The sequence below is a fragment of the Drosophila kikkawai genome, chromosome X (genome assembly GCF_030179895.1).
Source record: "Drosophila kikkawai strain 14028-0561.14 chromosome X, DkikHiC1v2, whole genome shotgun sequence".
In the NCBI taxonomy this organism is placed as follows: domain Eukaryota; kingdom Metazoa; phylum Arthropoda; class Insecta; order Diptera; family Drosophilidae; genus Drosophila; species Drosophila kikkawai.
The window spans coordinates 10,865,893-10,884,689 of NC_091733.1; the positions used below are offsets into that span (position 1 = coordinate 10,865,893).

The 18,797-nt window shown below is 41.7% G+C and overlaps 2 protein-coding genes across 3 annotated transcripts; both read left to right on the forward strand.

The window, feature by feature from the left end:
• Positions 1-482: 482 nt before the first annotated feature.
• LOC108083600 (nudC domain-containing protein 1) lies at positions 483-2,542 on the forward strand. The gene is made up of 2 exons (XM_017179465.3): positions 483-1,893; positions 1,968-2,542. The coding sequence occupies exons 1-2, from the start codon at positions 612-614 to the stop codon at positions 2,450-2,452; spliced, it is 1,767 nt and encodes a 588-aa protein (XP_017034954.1). The 5' UTR covers positions 483-611; the 3' UTR covers positions 2,453-2,542.
• Positions 2,543-3,370: 828 nt separating this feature from the next.
• On the forward strand, positions 3,371-17,999 carry Gclc (glutamate--cysteine ligase). Of its 2 annotated transcripts, none has more exons than XM_017179335.3 (5): positions 3,371-4,156; positions 14,693-15,321; positions 15,390-16,585; positions 16,650-16,831; positions 16,901-17,999. In XM_017179335.3, exons 2-5 carry the CDS (start codon positions 14,697-14,699, stop codon positions 17,091-17,093), a joined length of 2,196 nt encoding a protein of 731 aa, XP_017034824.1. In that variant the 5' UTR covers positions 3,371-4,156; positions 14,693-14,696; the 3' UTR covers positions 17,094-17,999. The 2 variants fall into 2 exon arrangements, with proteins under 2 accessions (XP_017034824.1, XP_017034825.1); XM_017179336.3 differs by lacking the exon at positions 3,371-4,156 and adding an exon at positions 12,681-12,836.
• The last annotated feature ends 798 nt before the right edge of the window (positions 18,000-18,797 follow it).

Sequence of the window (18,797 nt, forward strand, 5' to 3'; positions counted from 1 at the left end):
TAGATAAATAATAGAATAATTATCAAATATAAAAGTTCTCTAACCAAATGAGATTTATTAAGCCTATTAATGTAGATTTCAGATAGAAAAGTTATATGGTAATATATAGGAATACTCGGTGAAATAAAATAAAAGGCAATGACAGTACCGTAATATAATTTAGTTTAAATTTATAATAATTATGATTAATTTAATATAATTTAGTTAAATTTAATATAATTTAGTTAAATAAGTTTGAATTTGTCCCGGTTTCCATTGGGCCACTTTTCTTGGTCGGCAGGGCGTATTCCAACACTGGAGGAACATTTTTTGTATGAGTTATCGTGTTTTAAAAGTGCCGCACACAGAGCTATCGACGTTTTTTGTAGGAGGAAAACAAATCTGTAATTGTATAGAAAGAAAAACTTTAACAAATTAATTGTAAAAAGCTTTTCCCCATTGGAAATACACAAAGCTAACGTCATGAACATAACGTAAACAAACCTATCGAAATCGCAGTTGTCGATAACGATAACACAGACGGGCACGACATTTGGTTTTTTATTTGGAACAAATTTCCAAAATTTGGTACCTACTTTTTTACAAGAAACAACAAAAATTGATTTGCCAGGATGTCGGCCGTGGAGCTTTCTGTGGACCGCAATCTCGTTTGCTCCAACTTCGACGGCTATAAGCTGTCCTTCGACCCGGTGCCGGTTTTCCGCGAGGAGTTGCCTGTGAGGCCGTCGAAGCTGGATCCTAGTTGGAATGAATACTCTCGGCTCCTCGGGGAGCTCTTTGCTCGCCACAACCTTCTGTGCGTGGACCCGTGGATGCGCCACAACACCTACTTTATTAACGCGCAGCACCAGGTGATGCAGTGCATCTACGATCCGCAGATCGGGCATACCCTTGGCCTGCGCGTCGTCTACACCATTGAGAAATTAGATCACGGCGACGGCCACTCTCAAATGTCCGGCGACTACAACTACTCCATGTGCTTCGTCTCGGAACGCTTCTCTGTGATCTGCGACGGCATTTCCACCTACCATTTGCTGGACACCGGTGATCGCTCTCGCATCTCCACCGACCAATGGCAATTGGTCACCCGCACGCCGGTGGACAAAGAGAGCGGCACGCGCGGTTACATCATGTATGATGCCCGGCTGGATGTGGTGCAGGAACGTAAGCAGATCTCCCTGGTGGCTGGTCATGTGTCGCGTCGCGAAACATGGATAAGCTACCTGGACATCATATGGGGCCAATTGGCCTTTAACCAAGATATCAACGAATGGAAATATACGATCCGCCAGCGGTTGCAAACAACCGGATCCCTGCAATACTGCGCCTTTGAGCCGCGCGCCGAATCCCTAATTCTGGCCAGCAATCGCAAGATTGAGACGCGCGAAGAGGCCGAGGCCGCCGCAACAGTTGCAGCCACCACTCCTCTTGCTACTCTTCATCGTCCGATGCTGAATGGTCACGACGTAGCGGCTACCGAAGATGCCGAGGATGACCGCGGCGTTAGAATGTACACCTGGAACCAGTCAAATAGCGATTTGATACTCCGCTTTCCTCTGCCCGAGACCGCCACGATTGCCGACATCACCATTCGCTGCACATCGACCACTGTCGAGGTAATCTACTTGGAGCAGGTGCTGCTGACAGGCGAACTGTACCAGCCCGTTCTCCCCGACTCCCTTGTCTCGGTGGTGGAGGCAAGTGCTCTCCACATGAGCCTGGACAAGCAGACGGAGCAAGATAGATGGCCACGGCTGCTCAAGGGAGACGGTGATGACGGTGTCGAGGAGGATGTGGGGGGACCGCCAAGTACTGCCGGGTTGCCAATACCAAATCTGGAGGATCCCATTGAGGAGTGCGACCTGGGTAACCCGGATGATGACAATAAGATAGGTGAGTGTTGGCACGAGTCAATCCAATCCATCTCCTGGAATTTCAAATATTTGACACTTGACCTGTACTTTTAGTGCGCTTTAACCTGCCAGAGAACAAAATAACACACACCATCTTCCTGGGCAGCCAGCCGTTGCTCTTCGTCACCAATATCCGCCCAGGATTTCCGGCAGCCTTCGCCACTCGTCAGGGCGTGGACGCCTCCGTGTGGCTGCAGGTGTACCAGCCCAGCCGACCGGACGAGTGGGGTGTGCGACACGTGGGCCAGCTGAACGCCATGGGCTACGTGCAGGCCTCAAAGGAGAATCACAAGTTCACCGCTTGCTGCCCGGAGTTTGAGTACTCCGTAATATGTGAGGGCCGGCGGAACGTGCTCGTCTACCACTCCCGCCACGAGTCCGCCGAGGGGCTGCGCAAGCGCAACGGTCCGCCCGTCGTCGTTGGAAAACAGAACCTCATTACAATCGACTATGAGCACGGCGATATCCTGGGCGTCGCCACGGCCAGCAATGTTATAACGATTCTAACAGAAGGCGCCTTGCTCCACCTGCAGCTCTGAGCCACGGACCCTGACGATTCAATTTTGCGTAAATTACATTTGATGTATAATTTTAATTATAATAAATAGAAAAATAATTAAGCTACGGTACATTTAGCACCCATGTAATATATAGATTTTGCTAAATGAATAAATAAAATATAATTCGATTGTTTTAAATCGTTTTTTATTAATTTAAAAGCTAATTTAAGTTAAATAATTACATTTCCTAAAAACACAGGAAAACGAGGATTTATAAAATTAAACAAATAATTACTTTAAATAGAAAGAAGTTAATTTATAATATTAAATAAAATGTCAAGCACGTCTTTTTTTCTTAAAAGTCCTTATTTGTTTTGGCAAAAACTTAACTATTATAAACTCGAAGGAATTGACGAATATTTTCTTATTTTAAATTAAATTCTAATTATATTTTTGTTTACGGGTTTTATTTCAGCAATTTTATGAAAAATAAATAGTACATTTTTCCAGAACATAATACATTTCATAAGGATATCATGCATTTCCCGAAATGGTGAAATTACAAACTCTAGAATGTTCCAAGGAGAAGCAAGGGGCAACAGTGGGTTAAATGACTCGTTTTCCAGCACTGGCGTGGCAATCAGTTGGTCACACTAAAAATCCCCTACCCCAGGTCTTTTTTCACCGCCGGAATGTGATAAAACAGCCACAACTGATTGTCCTGTAAACTAAATCGATAGTCTAATCCAATAAGTATTATTGATCAACGCTCGTTAATCGTTTTGTAGGGCGGGTCAGCTGTTTCGGACTGTTTGTTGTTTTGAAGAGGCGCGCCAGTGTGGCCAAACCACACTTGTTGCGTTAGGACGGGCGTGGGCGTTCGCGGGGTGCGTCGTCCCAAGAACTGTGGTAGGGTCACACGGGCCAATGTTTCGTTTTTACATAAATAGCCGCGCAGTTAACGTTTGGCGTTTTATTGTTTTTGGAATTGTGTTAATATCGCGCTGCGCTGTTTACGTTAACCTTACCAGATCATTTGGCGGCAATATAGATTCGCGCTATAATATAAGCCAATAAACAGCCTCCTCGTGGAAACTATAATATTGTCAAATACAAAAATACCCACACCACACACACCAGCGCACTTGCAGCACACTTCCAATTGGAACGACAAACCTTTTTTTCCGGGCGGGGGAGCACAACACGTTTCGCGTGAATTTCGGACTCGGATGCGCGGATTCCCATTCCGGTGGCAGCCGCAATATCTATAATTAGCAATAGGCCAACAATATCTGCAGAAACTGTCGCAATTGCAATATCTGTTTACAACGCCACCGCCGCCGAGAGTGTGAGAGTGAGAGGAAAAAACACGCGGCCGCCACACAGTTGTTATTTGCTTTTTGTTGCCGTTATTTTGTTGTTGTTTTTGGTGCATTTACCAATTGGCAATTGGTCAACTAGAGCGAACTCCATTGAATTTGTGCTATAAAAGGGAAAAAGGACGAGAGAAGCTGCGGCAAATTTCGACGAATTGCTGAGAAAACGAGAACGTCGAACGTCGTTACACAACCCAAACCCGCCATCAGCGCGCAGTGCAGGAGTGCCTATACATTATTCTTCTTCTGATTTGAGGACGCCGACGTCGCCCGAGCAACAGCTGAGATTCTCTTATTGGAGCACGCGTGCCTGCGACTTGTAACTGCGTTTGTTTGTGTTTGTTTTGTCGCCCTCTTCCTTTTGCCGGTAAGTTGTTATTGCTTATTTACCTATGATCGGAGTGGTTGTTGTAGTTGTCGTAGTTGTTGCCTCGTTGCCGTCTTTTACTTAACACCAGTTGGGAGCCGATGACGAGGCAGGTTTTATAATGATTTTGCGGGGTCAGAGGGGCAAGGTCTCACACTCGGTGTGTGAGTAAGTGTTTGAGCCGGGCGAACAGCAGCGGTCGCAATAATAGTGGTCACTGGAGATAAATCAAAAAGAAAACTGTTATAATTCTTATAAGAGTATTGTTAGTGTGCTGTTTCCCAGTTTAAGATTTAACTCTAGAATTAATAAAGAGTTTTATTTATTTACTTCATATTGGCATATTTAATAATAAAAATATAAAAATAAATACAAATATAACTCAATTAGAGTTTGTTTGCTAACAAATAAACCAAAACCAGTTCCGAAAGTATTTATTATTAAATGTTTTTTTTCACACTTCAGGGAGTTTTTCTAAAGCTTCACACTTAAAAAAATATACAAAGTGCTTAAAAAATTGTTGTTTATTGAAGAGAACCTTTGATTCGTACTTATTTTGTGACCGGCATTGTAAGTAATTGTGTCTGTGGGTAATTTTTTGTAAGTGCGTAATTACCAGGGCAGCCGACAACTATTATTTCTTGCCCTCCTCTGCCCCTTTTAATTTTTTTTTCTACTTTTTTATTGATTTTCCATGTTGTTTGCCCGTAATTACGGGGCAATTCGATTTTAAGTATCCACCGGACAGACGGAGGGCTTTGTATTTGTGCTTGTAGTTGTTATTGTTGCGGCTACAGCCTTGACATTCGTTCACTTTTTTACATATAAAAAAAAATGTGTGTGTGCATGTGATTTACACTTGCCCCTATCCATTTCCATCGAATATTTCTGCGTTTTCCGCCTTTATTTTGTGTGTTTTTGAATGATTTTTTGGGGTGCAAACGACCTTGGGTGGAAACTTCTGGCATATTCTTCCGCTGGCGTGACCGAATCGAAAGTGGAAAACGGAGCACTAATCACTAGATATAGATATTCCCTCGAATTCAGGGAATCGCCAAGTCATTGTGGCGTGACGTCAGGCGCAGGCAAACAGATTGCTCATACGGCATGTGCGACCAAAAGCGGGGGTATTCCTGATCTCGCCGAAAGGAGAGATAGAGAGCCGAGAGAATCAGGAATGCTTCTGAGAAAACTGGAGATCCTAAATATGGTTTTTATTGGGGAATTTCACCACAGTATGCAAAGCCATAAATGACGGCAGGTTTTTTGGGGATAAGTGGGGGGAAAAGCAAAGAGAAACATAGAGAGAAAGAGGCAAGCCGTATCAACTTGGCTTTCCTGATCTATCAGCATGAATGTGCACAAATATCTCACGAATTATTCACATGACTCACTCACCTCGCTCCCTCTCGCAGCAGTAAAGTGTGCTCCACGCATCACGATCAATTATTATGGCTGCCATTTGTTTGTTGTTTGATAGCAGCGTGCGAAAAGCAATCAGAGCCTTTTCAATGCCTGCCTCCAGTGATTTTTGTGACATTTGCCATTATTATCTCACCATGACTTGCCCTAAAGGCTGTACAGTATATATATATATATATATCTATATATATATATAGATATATGGATGGATGGATAGATAGATAAGTACATTACGCATACGCACAGATAGTGCCTTGGCCTTGCCGGCCTTAAGCCAGCCTTTATTGAGCGCTCTCTAATCCCTCCTCCGGCCATTGTCACGCACCGCCACCGGCCACACAGTACGGGGCAAACAACTAGTATTTAATTATAGTGTTTATCACGATGACACTGGAGAAAATTTGTTCCTGCTTCCGGGCACTTGTCATCGTGATATTATGAAATATTTCGATAGTATATACAGGAGATATAATATTTATTTATAAAAAATATTGCAATTTAAAGCTATCATCATGATGACATGTGAGAAATGGCATAGCGATAAAAACTATATCACCTTATTCCATTATTCAAAGGGTTTCTATTATTAAAGGTATGACATAAAAAATAGAACTTTTCTACTTAATAAAGTTTTTGAGCTTTAATTAACTTTAAAAATAGGCATGATATTTAATTAAATATTAAATAAAATTATTAAGCAAATAAATATATATGATAAAATAATAACAATAAGAATGAATAATGAAAAATAATAACAATCAATGAGCACTTTGAACAATAATGTTCGTCTTCGAATAACATTTAAATAAAAAATAAGAGTTGTAAATTAAAGTGTAAATTTCAAAATTAATAAGACCATGTAGTTCTGTAATTTTCTTTCTGTGCAGGTGTCAATTCGTTGATGCGCATTTGCGGCCAACAACTTCGTTGTTTGGGGCCAATCGTTTTTACAGCCAAATTACCTGTGATTGCTGCTGGTTTCAAGTACATACCCCTTCAGTCCTGGTTTTATCTGTTTTGTTTTCGTTTTTTTTACGTTTTACGATTCATTTGGAAGTTAACAGCTAAAGGTTAAATTACTAAATCGGAAAATTACTTTAATTAAAGTAATTAAAAGACATTTCAATGGTTTGTTGTTATTTTCACTAATAACTTAATATTTTAATATAAGAATCACTTTATATTCATTTAGTGAGCCTACAAAATATATAAATAAAATATTTTAATTGTTAATTGTATGATCTTCCGTCGACCTTATCTCGTTCTAAGCTTTAAAACGCGTTCCGCTCATTGTGATCTCATGACTAACTGGGGGAATGACTTAGGGTTGGGGTAACTCCCCCCCATTCCGAACCCAAACCCGATCCTGATCCTGATCCGAATCGAATCGCTTTAGGGGTTTTACTCCGACTGTATTACTCATACAACTGGAAGTGCAGTGCGTCGTCGCCAGGAAATGAATTTTAGCAGCCAAATGCGATAAGTCACATGTTTGTTAGTCGCGTTTCGTTTTGTTTTTATTTAGTTTTTTTTTTTTGCGCCTTGCTCTTTTGTTATTGCTTTGCACTAAGCTAAGGCATTAAGTTAATGGTTTTATGATTTTTACGACGCTCAAACAAAGGTAAAGCCAAAGCCCGGGGCGTTATAAACTCAAGGATATTACCCTCCCACCTGCAACTCCTACGCCTAATCGACATTTGACTCGAGTGTTTCCAGAGTCTCTATTTTATAGAGCAACTGCTTTTCCCTTCTTTAGTTTTTTGCTATTCAGCTTTTTGTTAATTTACCGCCCCGCGCAATGGTCCAAAGCAAATATAGAACAAATGTTATTATTATTGTTTTTTTATTTTTCCTTTTTCAATTAGCAATCTTTACGATGTGCGGCAAAAACAAGTTGGAAATTAGTTGAAAAATATGTATATTAAAATAAACATCTGTCATCGGGGGCCCTACATCTCCGAAAGCCGTCTTTTCTGCTGCAGATTGTTAGATTTTCATCATCCATCCACAAGCTATGGCTTACGAGTGCGTCACCAGTTTGTTTGCACTCTATTTTACGCAATTGAGCGGCAGCAGACACAGTTGCTAATTAAACAATTCGTATTCTCTCTCTCGTATACAAATATGCATTCATTTGCACAACTGCATCGACTCGGAGCAATAACAATTAGCGGGCAAAAATATCAAATAAAAAAAATATATATATATGTATATTATTGTACAACAAAAAAGCAAGCAGAGAAAAACCACCGAAAATGATTAAGCCATTGAGACAAGCACGTGCTCTTGCCATTTAAAAGCGTCGGAATGGGATGCCATTATTAAATGTTTGCTAATTTGTATAATATATCAGACACGGGTATAGATAGAGATCCGTGTTCCAGGGCCTAGCTAGCCATAGATAGAGATCGAAGTAGGTGGAAATTTAGGAAAATTATTCTTTTTAATTAATTTTATATGATCATTTTAGTAAAAAGGCTTTAAATTCAATTCGAAAAGCGTTTTTGTCTTAGCTTTTATACTGTTAATAAATCTGCATACTAGGTTTCTGGGTATCTTCTTTTGTAATGTTCCTTTTATATCCTTTTGAAATCTGTATAAATCGCAAATTAAGTTCTCTTTTTAACAAACTAAATGAGGAATTATAACGTGATAACCTTTTTTGTAATTCATTTAAGGCCTTTGTTATATTTTTGAAAAGCAAATATATAGATAGCATAGGTCACTTAAGGTAATTAAGATCACTTATGAATAACCTTCAAAGCCCTTATAATTGCCCCGTGTGTCCAGGTGTCCCTTTGCCCTTTCCTAGAATCAATTAAGAAATTGGTAATTTTAATATCCTCGCAAGGGTTTCTCCTTTGTTCCCCTTTCTCTAAGTTCAAGTCACCGCCACACGGAATTCTTTGCCCTGGTTCCCATATGCATAATACACGCCCACGTCCCTTGCCGCTCCCTGCTCCCGGCTCCCTGCCGGGCCCCCGTCTCTTTCGACGACGACTGACTGTCATGGCCAAAACAGAATTTATTACGTCGCAATTCGGTGCGACGACGACCGTTTTATGAGGCGTATACGTAATCTGCCTGGCCGTCGTTATCTCCGTAGCATTTTCCCATTCACTCAGCATTTCCTCCTCTTTTGCAACTCTGCAAAAGCAAAAAAAAAAACTGCATCTCACGAGTAACTAGAGACAGGCTCTGGCAGCTTCTTAGAAAATCGGAAAATAACAACAAAGTATTATAATAATATTTACTTGAGGAAGTGCAACGCGAAGCAGCGAATTGTTAAGGCTTTGATTGTCACGATATCGGGATCTGTTTGTTTTTATCCACATATGGCATTCATCCCCCGAATATCTCTCTCGGATTTCGAATATGTTTGTTTTCTATTTCACTTGCTGGTGGTGACCATGAACAAAAAAAAAAACACACACACACAAACATAGCAAAGCCAAAGGCATTGCAATCTTGTGTGTTTTTGCATTTTCTATTGCTTCTTTCCGCATTCGATTTGAAATTCTGACTACACTGAGAAAAGTGAATCCATAAGGAACTCTAATGGGGTTTAGTTATTGTAGAAGCAAAAGATCGGAGGTTGATTGATGGGGATTTTAAATAGATGTTACACTGCTTAGCAAGTTTTTTGTATATTAAATATTTAGATAGATTATATTATAGATTTTAGATAAAATTTTTTTCGATTTGCCAAAAGTTCGTCCTTAGTATAAGTCTTAAATATTCAGTTTTTAAGTTGCAGCTGAGTTTCTACTTGAGAATTATAGCGACACGCCAGTTGTGTATTTAAGGAATTCTCTTCAATTCTACAGTGTTTTCCTAACATATTCTTGTACTGTTCATATTATTGGAATATAAATATTATAACGCCTTATAAGAAAAATGACTCATTTAAGAAAATAACAACATTTTACAAATTCATAACTAAGTTAAAAATGCATTGAATTAAAATGAATTGTCTAAATTTTTCACTGTGTAGCTAGTATGTTTGAATGTTTAGCTTAGCTCGAGGATCTCATGTTCATGCTTATGACTGCTGATTGATTTGGCGACGCCATTTAAAAAACAGAAAACCCCTTGAAAGTGTCAAAAGAGACGAAAAATAAATCACATTGCGTGTACGCGGTGTGTACGCGCGAGACAGAGAGCGAGCAATCGATTGAGTTGTAATCAGTTACGGCCATATGCCGTGTCTTATGAACTTGGCCCTTATCAGTCAGTCGGTCAGTTAGTCAGTCAGTCAGGCGGTCAGTTATGCGACTTCCCAAAATATCGCTTTTATCGGCTTCCAAAATATACATATATGTATTGTGGCAACTGTAATGAGAATCGTGTGAATCATGGACTATTTTCGCATTTGAAAAGGGGGGAAAATCTCACCCGCAGTGTGCGTTGTCACTGCAAGAAAAGGAAAAAACGCAATAATAAACACAAATAAACAATAAACAAATAAAAGAAGGAGAGAAAAGGTAATGTTGCTTGTGCCAGCCCTTCGTTGATTCCGATTGCGTTGGTCAGGATCGGGAAAGAATCGGAATGTTATTGCAACCCAAAGAGATTTTAATATACACTGCTCATGTTTATATTCCCATTTACATATTTCAAAATTAATTAGCGTCTCAGGCCAATGAGAGATGAAAATAAATCTGAATTCGTGAGAGTGTACACTTGAGATTTAGAACTTGAATGACAGAAAAATATTAAAATACAAGATCGAAAAGGGAAATTGCTACCATAAAAAGAAGATACTGAATGGATATAAAGGGATTGTGTTAATATTTATAAAACTACTTAAAGTGAATTGCAAAGATTTATAAATAATCATCCTGCTGTCTAAAACCTTACAAAAATAGCTAGAGCCCTCCAACAATTCAATCCAGTCAGAAGACTCTCCAGCTATATACAGCTTGGGAAAATTCCACTTGATCCCCAGTAATTTGCCTAATCCCGAGTATGAGAGAGATAAAAACGGAGGAGAGACGCCGTAAGCATTCCTCTGTCCCGTCGAGAAATGCAATTACCAAATGAGGGGGGCTCTTGGGGCCTCTTATCTAACCCCGTATGCCCGTATGCCATATAAATACATGCAAGCTTGTGCAATTGAGACTTATCTAAGCGCATTTGCATTGCACTCGCTGAGCCATTACCCTTCTCCTATCTTTTTGGGAAAGAAATAACAAAACAGATACAAACCCCCAAGTAGGGGCACTCGAGAGGAGCACTCCCAGGCTAGGAGAGCTCCTAATCCATCGGTTGCCGTGCTGTGATATGGTACTTAGTTATTTTAAAGAGTATTTAGATGATAAGTACCACGGCAAATAGTTGGTATAAATAAACCCCTTCTCGCGTCCATTCATACCGATTGATGGAGGGAGATTAGCATTTACCTTGTTATAATAAAATCAAAAGGTAATGATAAGCCCTGGGCCAAGTGGAAATTCCAAAGGATCATGGGTTAGGTTGAGAAGGAATACAAATAAACACACAAAACGCTAAGCTCTCTGTGTAAATTAAACATTGCTGTCCTTGAGTTAGAAGTTAGAAGGAAATATTACCGAAAGCGGATACGAAGATATTACAAATAGTTACTGGGTAACTAAGTAAAGATCCTACAAGTGGAATATTTATGGTACTTCCTTGAATTTTCACAAATGTTGCGGCACTCCCAGGTGGTCTGTATCAATTCCAGGTACTCACCTGTACAGAAATTCTTTTTCGATGTGACGGGTCCAGAGTTTCACGCGAAACTGGCCGCCAGCTGCCCGTCTCCGATTACAGAGGCGGCACCCGGCACCAGCTTTCAATCATGGAAACATGTACGGATTTAGCCGAAATCGCTCGATATGATATACTGGGGGCAATCGATTGAAATCTATGCGTTTCCTCTCCATCGCACTGAATATTATAAAATTCCCGAAACTTGATTGGCAGTTATTTACAATGCAGATCAGATCGTTTGCGACTCGAGTATTTTGTGGACAAATAGCATGTCCGCCGCCCCGGGCCGGCCTCCTTCCGTTCGCAATCTTTATTATAGATTCTTTATAGTGCGGCGGTAAATCAAGAATAAAACCGAGGAATCTATAAATATATATACAACATGTATGACAAATATATAAATAATAAACCCTTCCACAGGCGGCTCAACGGTTGATTTGCTAAATCAAAAATACAAATATATATTTTTTCTTTCACTTGTCCGAGTGCGAGTTTGATTAAATATAATAAATTCTGAGGAAATAATTATAATAGCACTCGAGATCGTTTCGAGTGCGACGTCCCGCGTGCTGTGCTCCTTGTACTTAGTTTTCGCCTGGACTAGGATGGATCATTTACGATCCATAAAAGGCAATCAGGCCACCAGATATGGCCGGGCCATTACACTAGATCGGACTCGGACTCGGGCTCTGGCTTTAGTTCTTGATCTAGCTTGACATTTCCTTTCTTTTCCTTTCGACACTGTAAAGAAAATAAGGTGGGTTTAGAAAGGAATTCGTAAATCATATCTTTATGTCTTTCAATGTTTGAATTCTCTTAAGTTTTATATTTCTTTGGGTATTATTTTAGTTTCTAAACCTACATAGCTTCTTGAATAATTGCAAAAATATGTCAAAGCTATTATTTAACCTAAAATATAGATACTCTATGCATGTATCTTATATTTAGATTCCTTATCAGATACACGTATCTTTCTTTTGTAATTATTTAAGTTCTTGCCACCAGAAGGATAAATTCTTACAATTAATATAATAATAAAAATATATTTACATTTATCATTTATCCATCTCGCCATAACCTGAAAGATATAGTATCTCAAAGTATATAACAACCTGGAAGATCTAGTATCTAAACTAATATAAAAATACCTCAGAATTAAAGGGTATTTTTTCCTCTGTGTCGTAGCCCCCATATTACCATCATCCATTTAGAGTCGCCGACGATGGATTCTTCGGGTTCGGCGACGCCTCGCTAGCCGATTGACGACGCCCGATTGACGATTGTCGCCTGACGATTGACGGTGGCAGCGACTGAGGCAGCGGCAGCGGCAGTGGCAGCGGCGGACCGCTCCGCTCTTTAATAAGCTGGAGTCTGGCGGCGTATAAATTTAGTCAACGGTTGGCCGTGGAGCGACCATAGCAAAGCTTCCCAGTTGTTAGCAGTTAATAAACCCAAAAATCGGAGCATTTTGAAATTGTTTAACTGAAGCAGAGCCAGTGTAAACAAGACAAAGAGCCAAAGAAAGGTATATTCCTCTGCAAAAGAAAGTGATCTTAAGTGAACAGGAACCCTATTTTTTTGAGTGAATTTATATTAATAATAAGGAATTTAAATTAAGGATCAACGCTTTTGTTAGGTTTTATATTTAAGTGGTTTAGAATGTTTTAAATTTTTATTACAAAAAAAAATAGTTTGTAAAGTAAAATAAAATTCAGGCGGAATCACAGATATAACAGGAACTTCAAGTCTTTGCTAATATTTTATCAAACTTTTAAGGTTCTTAAGGTTATAAAGTATTATTATTTTCCTAGAGATTTGTAAACAATTTTCTTATATTTTTATTACTAATTAATAAGGTTTGTAGTAATACAAATATAAGAAAATTGTTTATAAATGTTTAGGAAAATAATAATACTTTAAAATCTTAAGAGGAGTATATAAGAGTATATATTTTATCAGAGATTTAACTAAGTACAATAAGGTTTTGGAAATAATATATACACAGGCAAAACAAAAAAAAACATTTTTAGGAGTCCTTCTAAATATAAGAACATATCGTTTAGGAAATTCTCTTATTACCTTAACTTAAATTGCAGTTTATACGAATATCTTAAAAGAAAAGTGCAAGAATTGACTGAATTTAAATCAATTTTTTATAACAAAAGTGAACTAAAGAACAAATTAATAAAACTAATACAATATAAAGAATATGTGCACTGATCCGATACATAACTGATACCCAGCCGATCTAGTGAAATACAATCGGATTACATTTCAAAAATACTCGTTACAATTAAGTCTTGCACAATCGGGCCAAGAACTCGGTCTGCATTCCACTGTAATTTGCTGGCAAGCAGCTCCGCTCTCAAAGCAGAGGGAAGCTGACGAATAGCTACTCCTCAAAATCAGCCTCCAGCCTGAAGTGGCTGCCGCGCTCGTAAATCTCGACGAAATTTCCGATTTCCATTCTTCCGAATCAAAATCCGATTCCGATTCCGAGCTATGATTCAATCAGTTCGAGTGGCGCACGGCAACCTGTCGTTGGTCAGTCCAAATATATATATTTATATACATACATATATATATGTATGTATATACTTAAAATATATTATATTGTGCATGCGATCGCGGCACATGTGTGTGGAATTATACCCAATAACAGCGGCGAGTCGGAACGAAAAAAGGTGCTCGCCTTATCAATTATTTGATTAATATTTGGTCGTCGCGCTTATCAATTAATTGAGTCAAATGTTGTAAATTGTGCGAGTGTCAAGACCAAGGAGCAGGTACCTGTGTCTGCCTCTCTCTACCTGTATCGATTCCAAGACATTACGTAGATAATTAACGCCAACAATTCGGGGAATTCGTGGGAGGTGGAGCAACGGAATGTTGGGGCATTGACTGTCGCCGAAGTGTTAAGCGTGCTTGCACAGGGAGAAATGTGTGTCTACTTGTTGGCTTTTATTTACTTAACTTGCTTAAATATATCTTTGAGTAAACACAAGTGATAAACCCTTAAGAAATAACCCTTGAGGCTCAATAGTTCCCACTTGCCAGTGTTTATATTTATTTAATGTATTTTGTTGATAAGACTTTTGGAATCAAAACAATCTCAAGTTCTGATTGTGTGGGAATCAGAGCTGAAATTCCGTCTGTTCTGGCCACCCTTTTCTCTCCGTGTCACATTGTTTATGCAATTACCCAGTGCAACTGCATCGATTGCACTTTTTTCTATGCCTCGAATGCGACGACGCTGCCGATTGCACAATATGTAGATATAGTCTACAGTATGGCGTAGTAGTCGCTCAAACGTCACTCCAGATCGGCAAAATTCCAACACACACAAAACACTAATTCGCCACTTTTCGGCTCTTCTTGCAGCACCATGGGTCTACTGAGCGAGGGCAGTCCACTCTCCTGGGAGGAGACCGAGGCGCTGGCCAACCATGTCCGCGAGCATGGCATCAATCAGTTCATCAACTTGTACCACAGACTGAAGGATCGCCAGGGCGATATACTCAAGTGGGGCGATGAGGTGGAGTACATCATTGTTAAGTTCGATGATGAACAAAAGGTGGCACGTGTGGCGCTCCGCGCCCAAGATCTGCTGGAGCAGCTTAACGAGAAGGAGCTGGCCGATCCCAAGGGTGTCAAGTCGCTGTGGCGACCAGAGTATGGTGCCTACATGATTGAGGGCACTCCCGGCAAACCCTTTGGCGGTTTGATGGCTCACTTCAACCTGGTGGAGGCCAATATGCGCTATCGCCGCGAGGAGGTCACCGAACTGCTGGCCAAGGACGAGTGCGTCATGTCCATCACCAACTTTCCGCGCCTGGGCGCCCGCAATTTCACCTGGCCCCTTGCCCAGCCACGTCCCGAGGATCCCCTAAGCTCGGCTCGCTCCCTCTATTTCCCGGACGAGGCCATTTTCCCAGGCCATCCGCGCTTCAAGACCCTCACCCGGAACATTCGTAAGCGACGTGGCGAGAAGGTGTCCATCAAACTAAAGGGTAAGTGTGCTGAGATTGTGTCCCCACAAAAATATTGAAAACTAATTGAAAACTACTTACCTTGGCAGTATTCAAGGATGTGAAGACGAAGCTGCCGGTGGAGGGTGCTCCGCCCGGGGAGCCGGATGTGGTACTGCTGGACGCCATGGGCTTCGGCATGGGCTGCTGCTGCCTGCAGCTGACCTTCCAGGCTTGCAACATCACGGAGGCGCGTCGCCTGTACGACCAGCTGGCGCCGCTGTGCCCCATCATGCTGGCCCTGACGGCCGCCTCGCCCATCTACAGGGGCTACCTGACCGAGTCGGACTGTCGCTGGAACGTGATCAGCTCGTCGGTGGACTGTCGCACGGAGGAAGAGCGCGGCCTGGTGCCGCTGGACAAGCAGAAGTTCCGCATCGCCAAGTCGCGATACGATTCCATTGACTCGTACCTGTCACCCGAGGGGGCCAAGTACAACGATGTGCCGCTCACCTACGACGAGGCTGTGTATCAGCGCCTGGTGGATGGTGGTATTGATCATTTGCTGGCCCAGCATGTGGCCCATCTGTTCATCCGCGACACGGTGTCGCTGTTCAGCGAGAAGGTGCACCAGAACGACAACGAGGACACGGACCACTTTGAAAATATTCAGTCCACCAACTGGCAGACGATGCGCTTCAAGCCGCCGCCGCCCAACAGCTCCATCGGCTGGCGCGTCGAGTTCCGGCCCTGCGAGGCCCAGATCAGTGACTTTGAGAACGCGGCCATCGTCTGTTTCGTGGTCCTGCTCACCCGCGTCATTCTCTCCTACCAGCTGAACTTCCTCACGCCGATCAGCAAGGTGGACGAGAATATGCAGACGGCCCAGAAGCGCGACGCCTGCCGCAAGGAGAAGTTCTGGTTCCGCAAATCCTCGAAGACCACCGAGCAGCGTGCAGCCAAGGCCAAGGCGCAGGCTCAAGCTCAGGCTCATGCCCAGACCAATGGCAAGGCCACCTTGAATGGAGGAGGAGGAGGTGTCGCCTCCGAGAATGGCAATGGGCTGGCGGTTAACGGAAATGGAAACGGAAACGGCATCGACCACGTCGACAAGGAGGAACAGCCGCTAACCAATGGATCCGCCAAAATGAACGGACATGGACATGGCGACACCAATGGCATTACCACCAACGGTAGCGCCACCAACGGCTCCGGCAATGGCACGGACAGCGACCACACCGACACCGATGATGAGGAGAACGAGCTGTTCCAGCTGCTCTCCATCAATGAGATCTTCAACGGAAAGGTAAGCTGTAATTCTAGACAAATTTTTAACAGAAATTAACCCTGAATTTCTTTGCTTTTCACAGACCAATGTCTTTCCTGGTCTGGTGCCGCTCATCCGCAGCTATCTGCAGTCCATGGAAGTGGACACCGACACCCATTGCACCATTGAACAGTATCTGCGCTTCATCGAGAAGCGCGCCGCCGGCGAGCTGATTACCACGGCCACCTGGATGCGGGAGCAGGTTCTCAACCACCCGGACTACAAGTGAGTACTAACACTAAACACCACACGCTCTACAGATCAACTAACCCGTAAACGTATTCGCTGTTGCAGGCAAGATTCCGTGGTCAGTGAGCGCATCAACTACGATCTACTGAAGCGCATCCAGGGCATCCAGGAGGGCAAGCACGTGGAGCCGGCTCTGCTCGGCCAGGGCTATCATTCCAAGACCAAAACGAAAGACTTCATTCCACCGGCGCTGCAGAAGCAGCTGGCCAAGAACGGCGGCTGCTGCGAGGAGAAATGATCGAGGAGCGCGCTGCGGACGCGTCCAACGCAGCCGGCCGCCGGTGGCCGGCGCATGTGATTCGGGTTTTGTGGGTCCGTTTGAGGTGCTTATATTAGTGGCATGTCAAGATCGGAGCGAAGCGGAGCGGAACGGATCGAAAATGCAGCGGCGCGGAGCAACAACATTTATCAATATTACTTTTATAGCATAATTTAAACGATTAACAATTAGCGTGCACCCATATCCTAATTGTGGACAAATGTTTTTGCGGCCCGAGCGTCGCCAGAAAAAGCCAGGAAGCAGGAAGGAGCGAAAAGCAAGGAGTAAGGAGATGCTGGGGATTTGGGCAGAAGCGGAGTTTCGGAGCAGCGACATTCGGAATGGTCAAGGGGCAACAAAGCCGAGCCATGTCTGTCGCGATAGAGTCCTCCCAAGGGATCCGGACAAAATCAACAAGCTACAACAACATAAATCTCAACCAAGTGCCGTTCCACAAGACCTAAAAAAAGAGGGGGAAAAAGGATGAAGATGGAGGAAAATAGGAAAGAGAAAAGAGAATACATAGTTCAAAAAGCGAGGCAAGGTTAAAAGCGTCTTTCTGTTTGTTTTCGTTTAATAAAATATATATATTTATTATTCCTATTCTTATAAATGCAAGTACAATGGAAAGTTGTTTATTTTTTTTTTATTAATAGATATATACACCCACACACACATGCAAACACACCTACGAAAGTGGCCTGCTGTTATTAAACCTAGATACGATAAGGATAAAAAGAAAAGAAACACTAAAGTGAGAGAAACTCTTGTGCTATTATAATTTATTGTGTATGTGATTGTTTCTCTATTATGATACGATTATTATGATTTATTGTGACCACAAGCAAGCAAATAAACGGAAAACATTGTTGAATCTTAACTGTACGATATAAAGCGATATACTTTACACACTATATATATATTTAAAGATACCCAAAAAGCAAGGCCATCGATGTGAGCTCGGACTTAGGGACTTTTCATGAATTGCCTTCGAAAACGAAATGAGAAACTGTACTTATGCATACCTAGTTGCCGTTATGAGAGTTAGAAAAGTTAGTCTAGACTAAATAGCAAATTGCGAGAATTGGAGCGACGACGACGACACAACAGTTATAACCAATCAAAACTATATATATATACACCACATGTAAACTACTATATACACAGTCAAAACGTTTAGACAAGATTTGCCAGCCAATTTGTAAGATTTTTCAGCATTTAATTAATCTTTTTTATAACGAACAAACGATAAACACGGACCCATTTATTTGCTTGCCCTCCTCCAAACAGTATTTTGATAAAAACCCATAGACCCGCCTCAACACTATGTACTGTCGCCACATCAACGTAATTATTCAATGAAAATAAAAAATAAAAAACGTTTTGCGAGAAACACACAAGCTACCAAAACCGAAATTCTTATTTATTTGAATTGATCCGCAAGTTGGCAGCTCGGATGTCGGTGAGCGATAACGATAACACATTGGACCAACCGGCTAGTGTCTCACCTCTAGCTATGGGGCTGGCAGTGGCTTTTAAGGGGGGTTCGGGGCTAAAATGTATCTACAAAGGTTTTGTTTATTAAATGAGCTGCACATTTCTTTTTTTTTTTTTTTATGGCACAGATCATGTACATTATTAAAAGCCTATTTTATGTTCTATACGTTTCAGCTAGAATAAGAA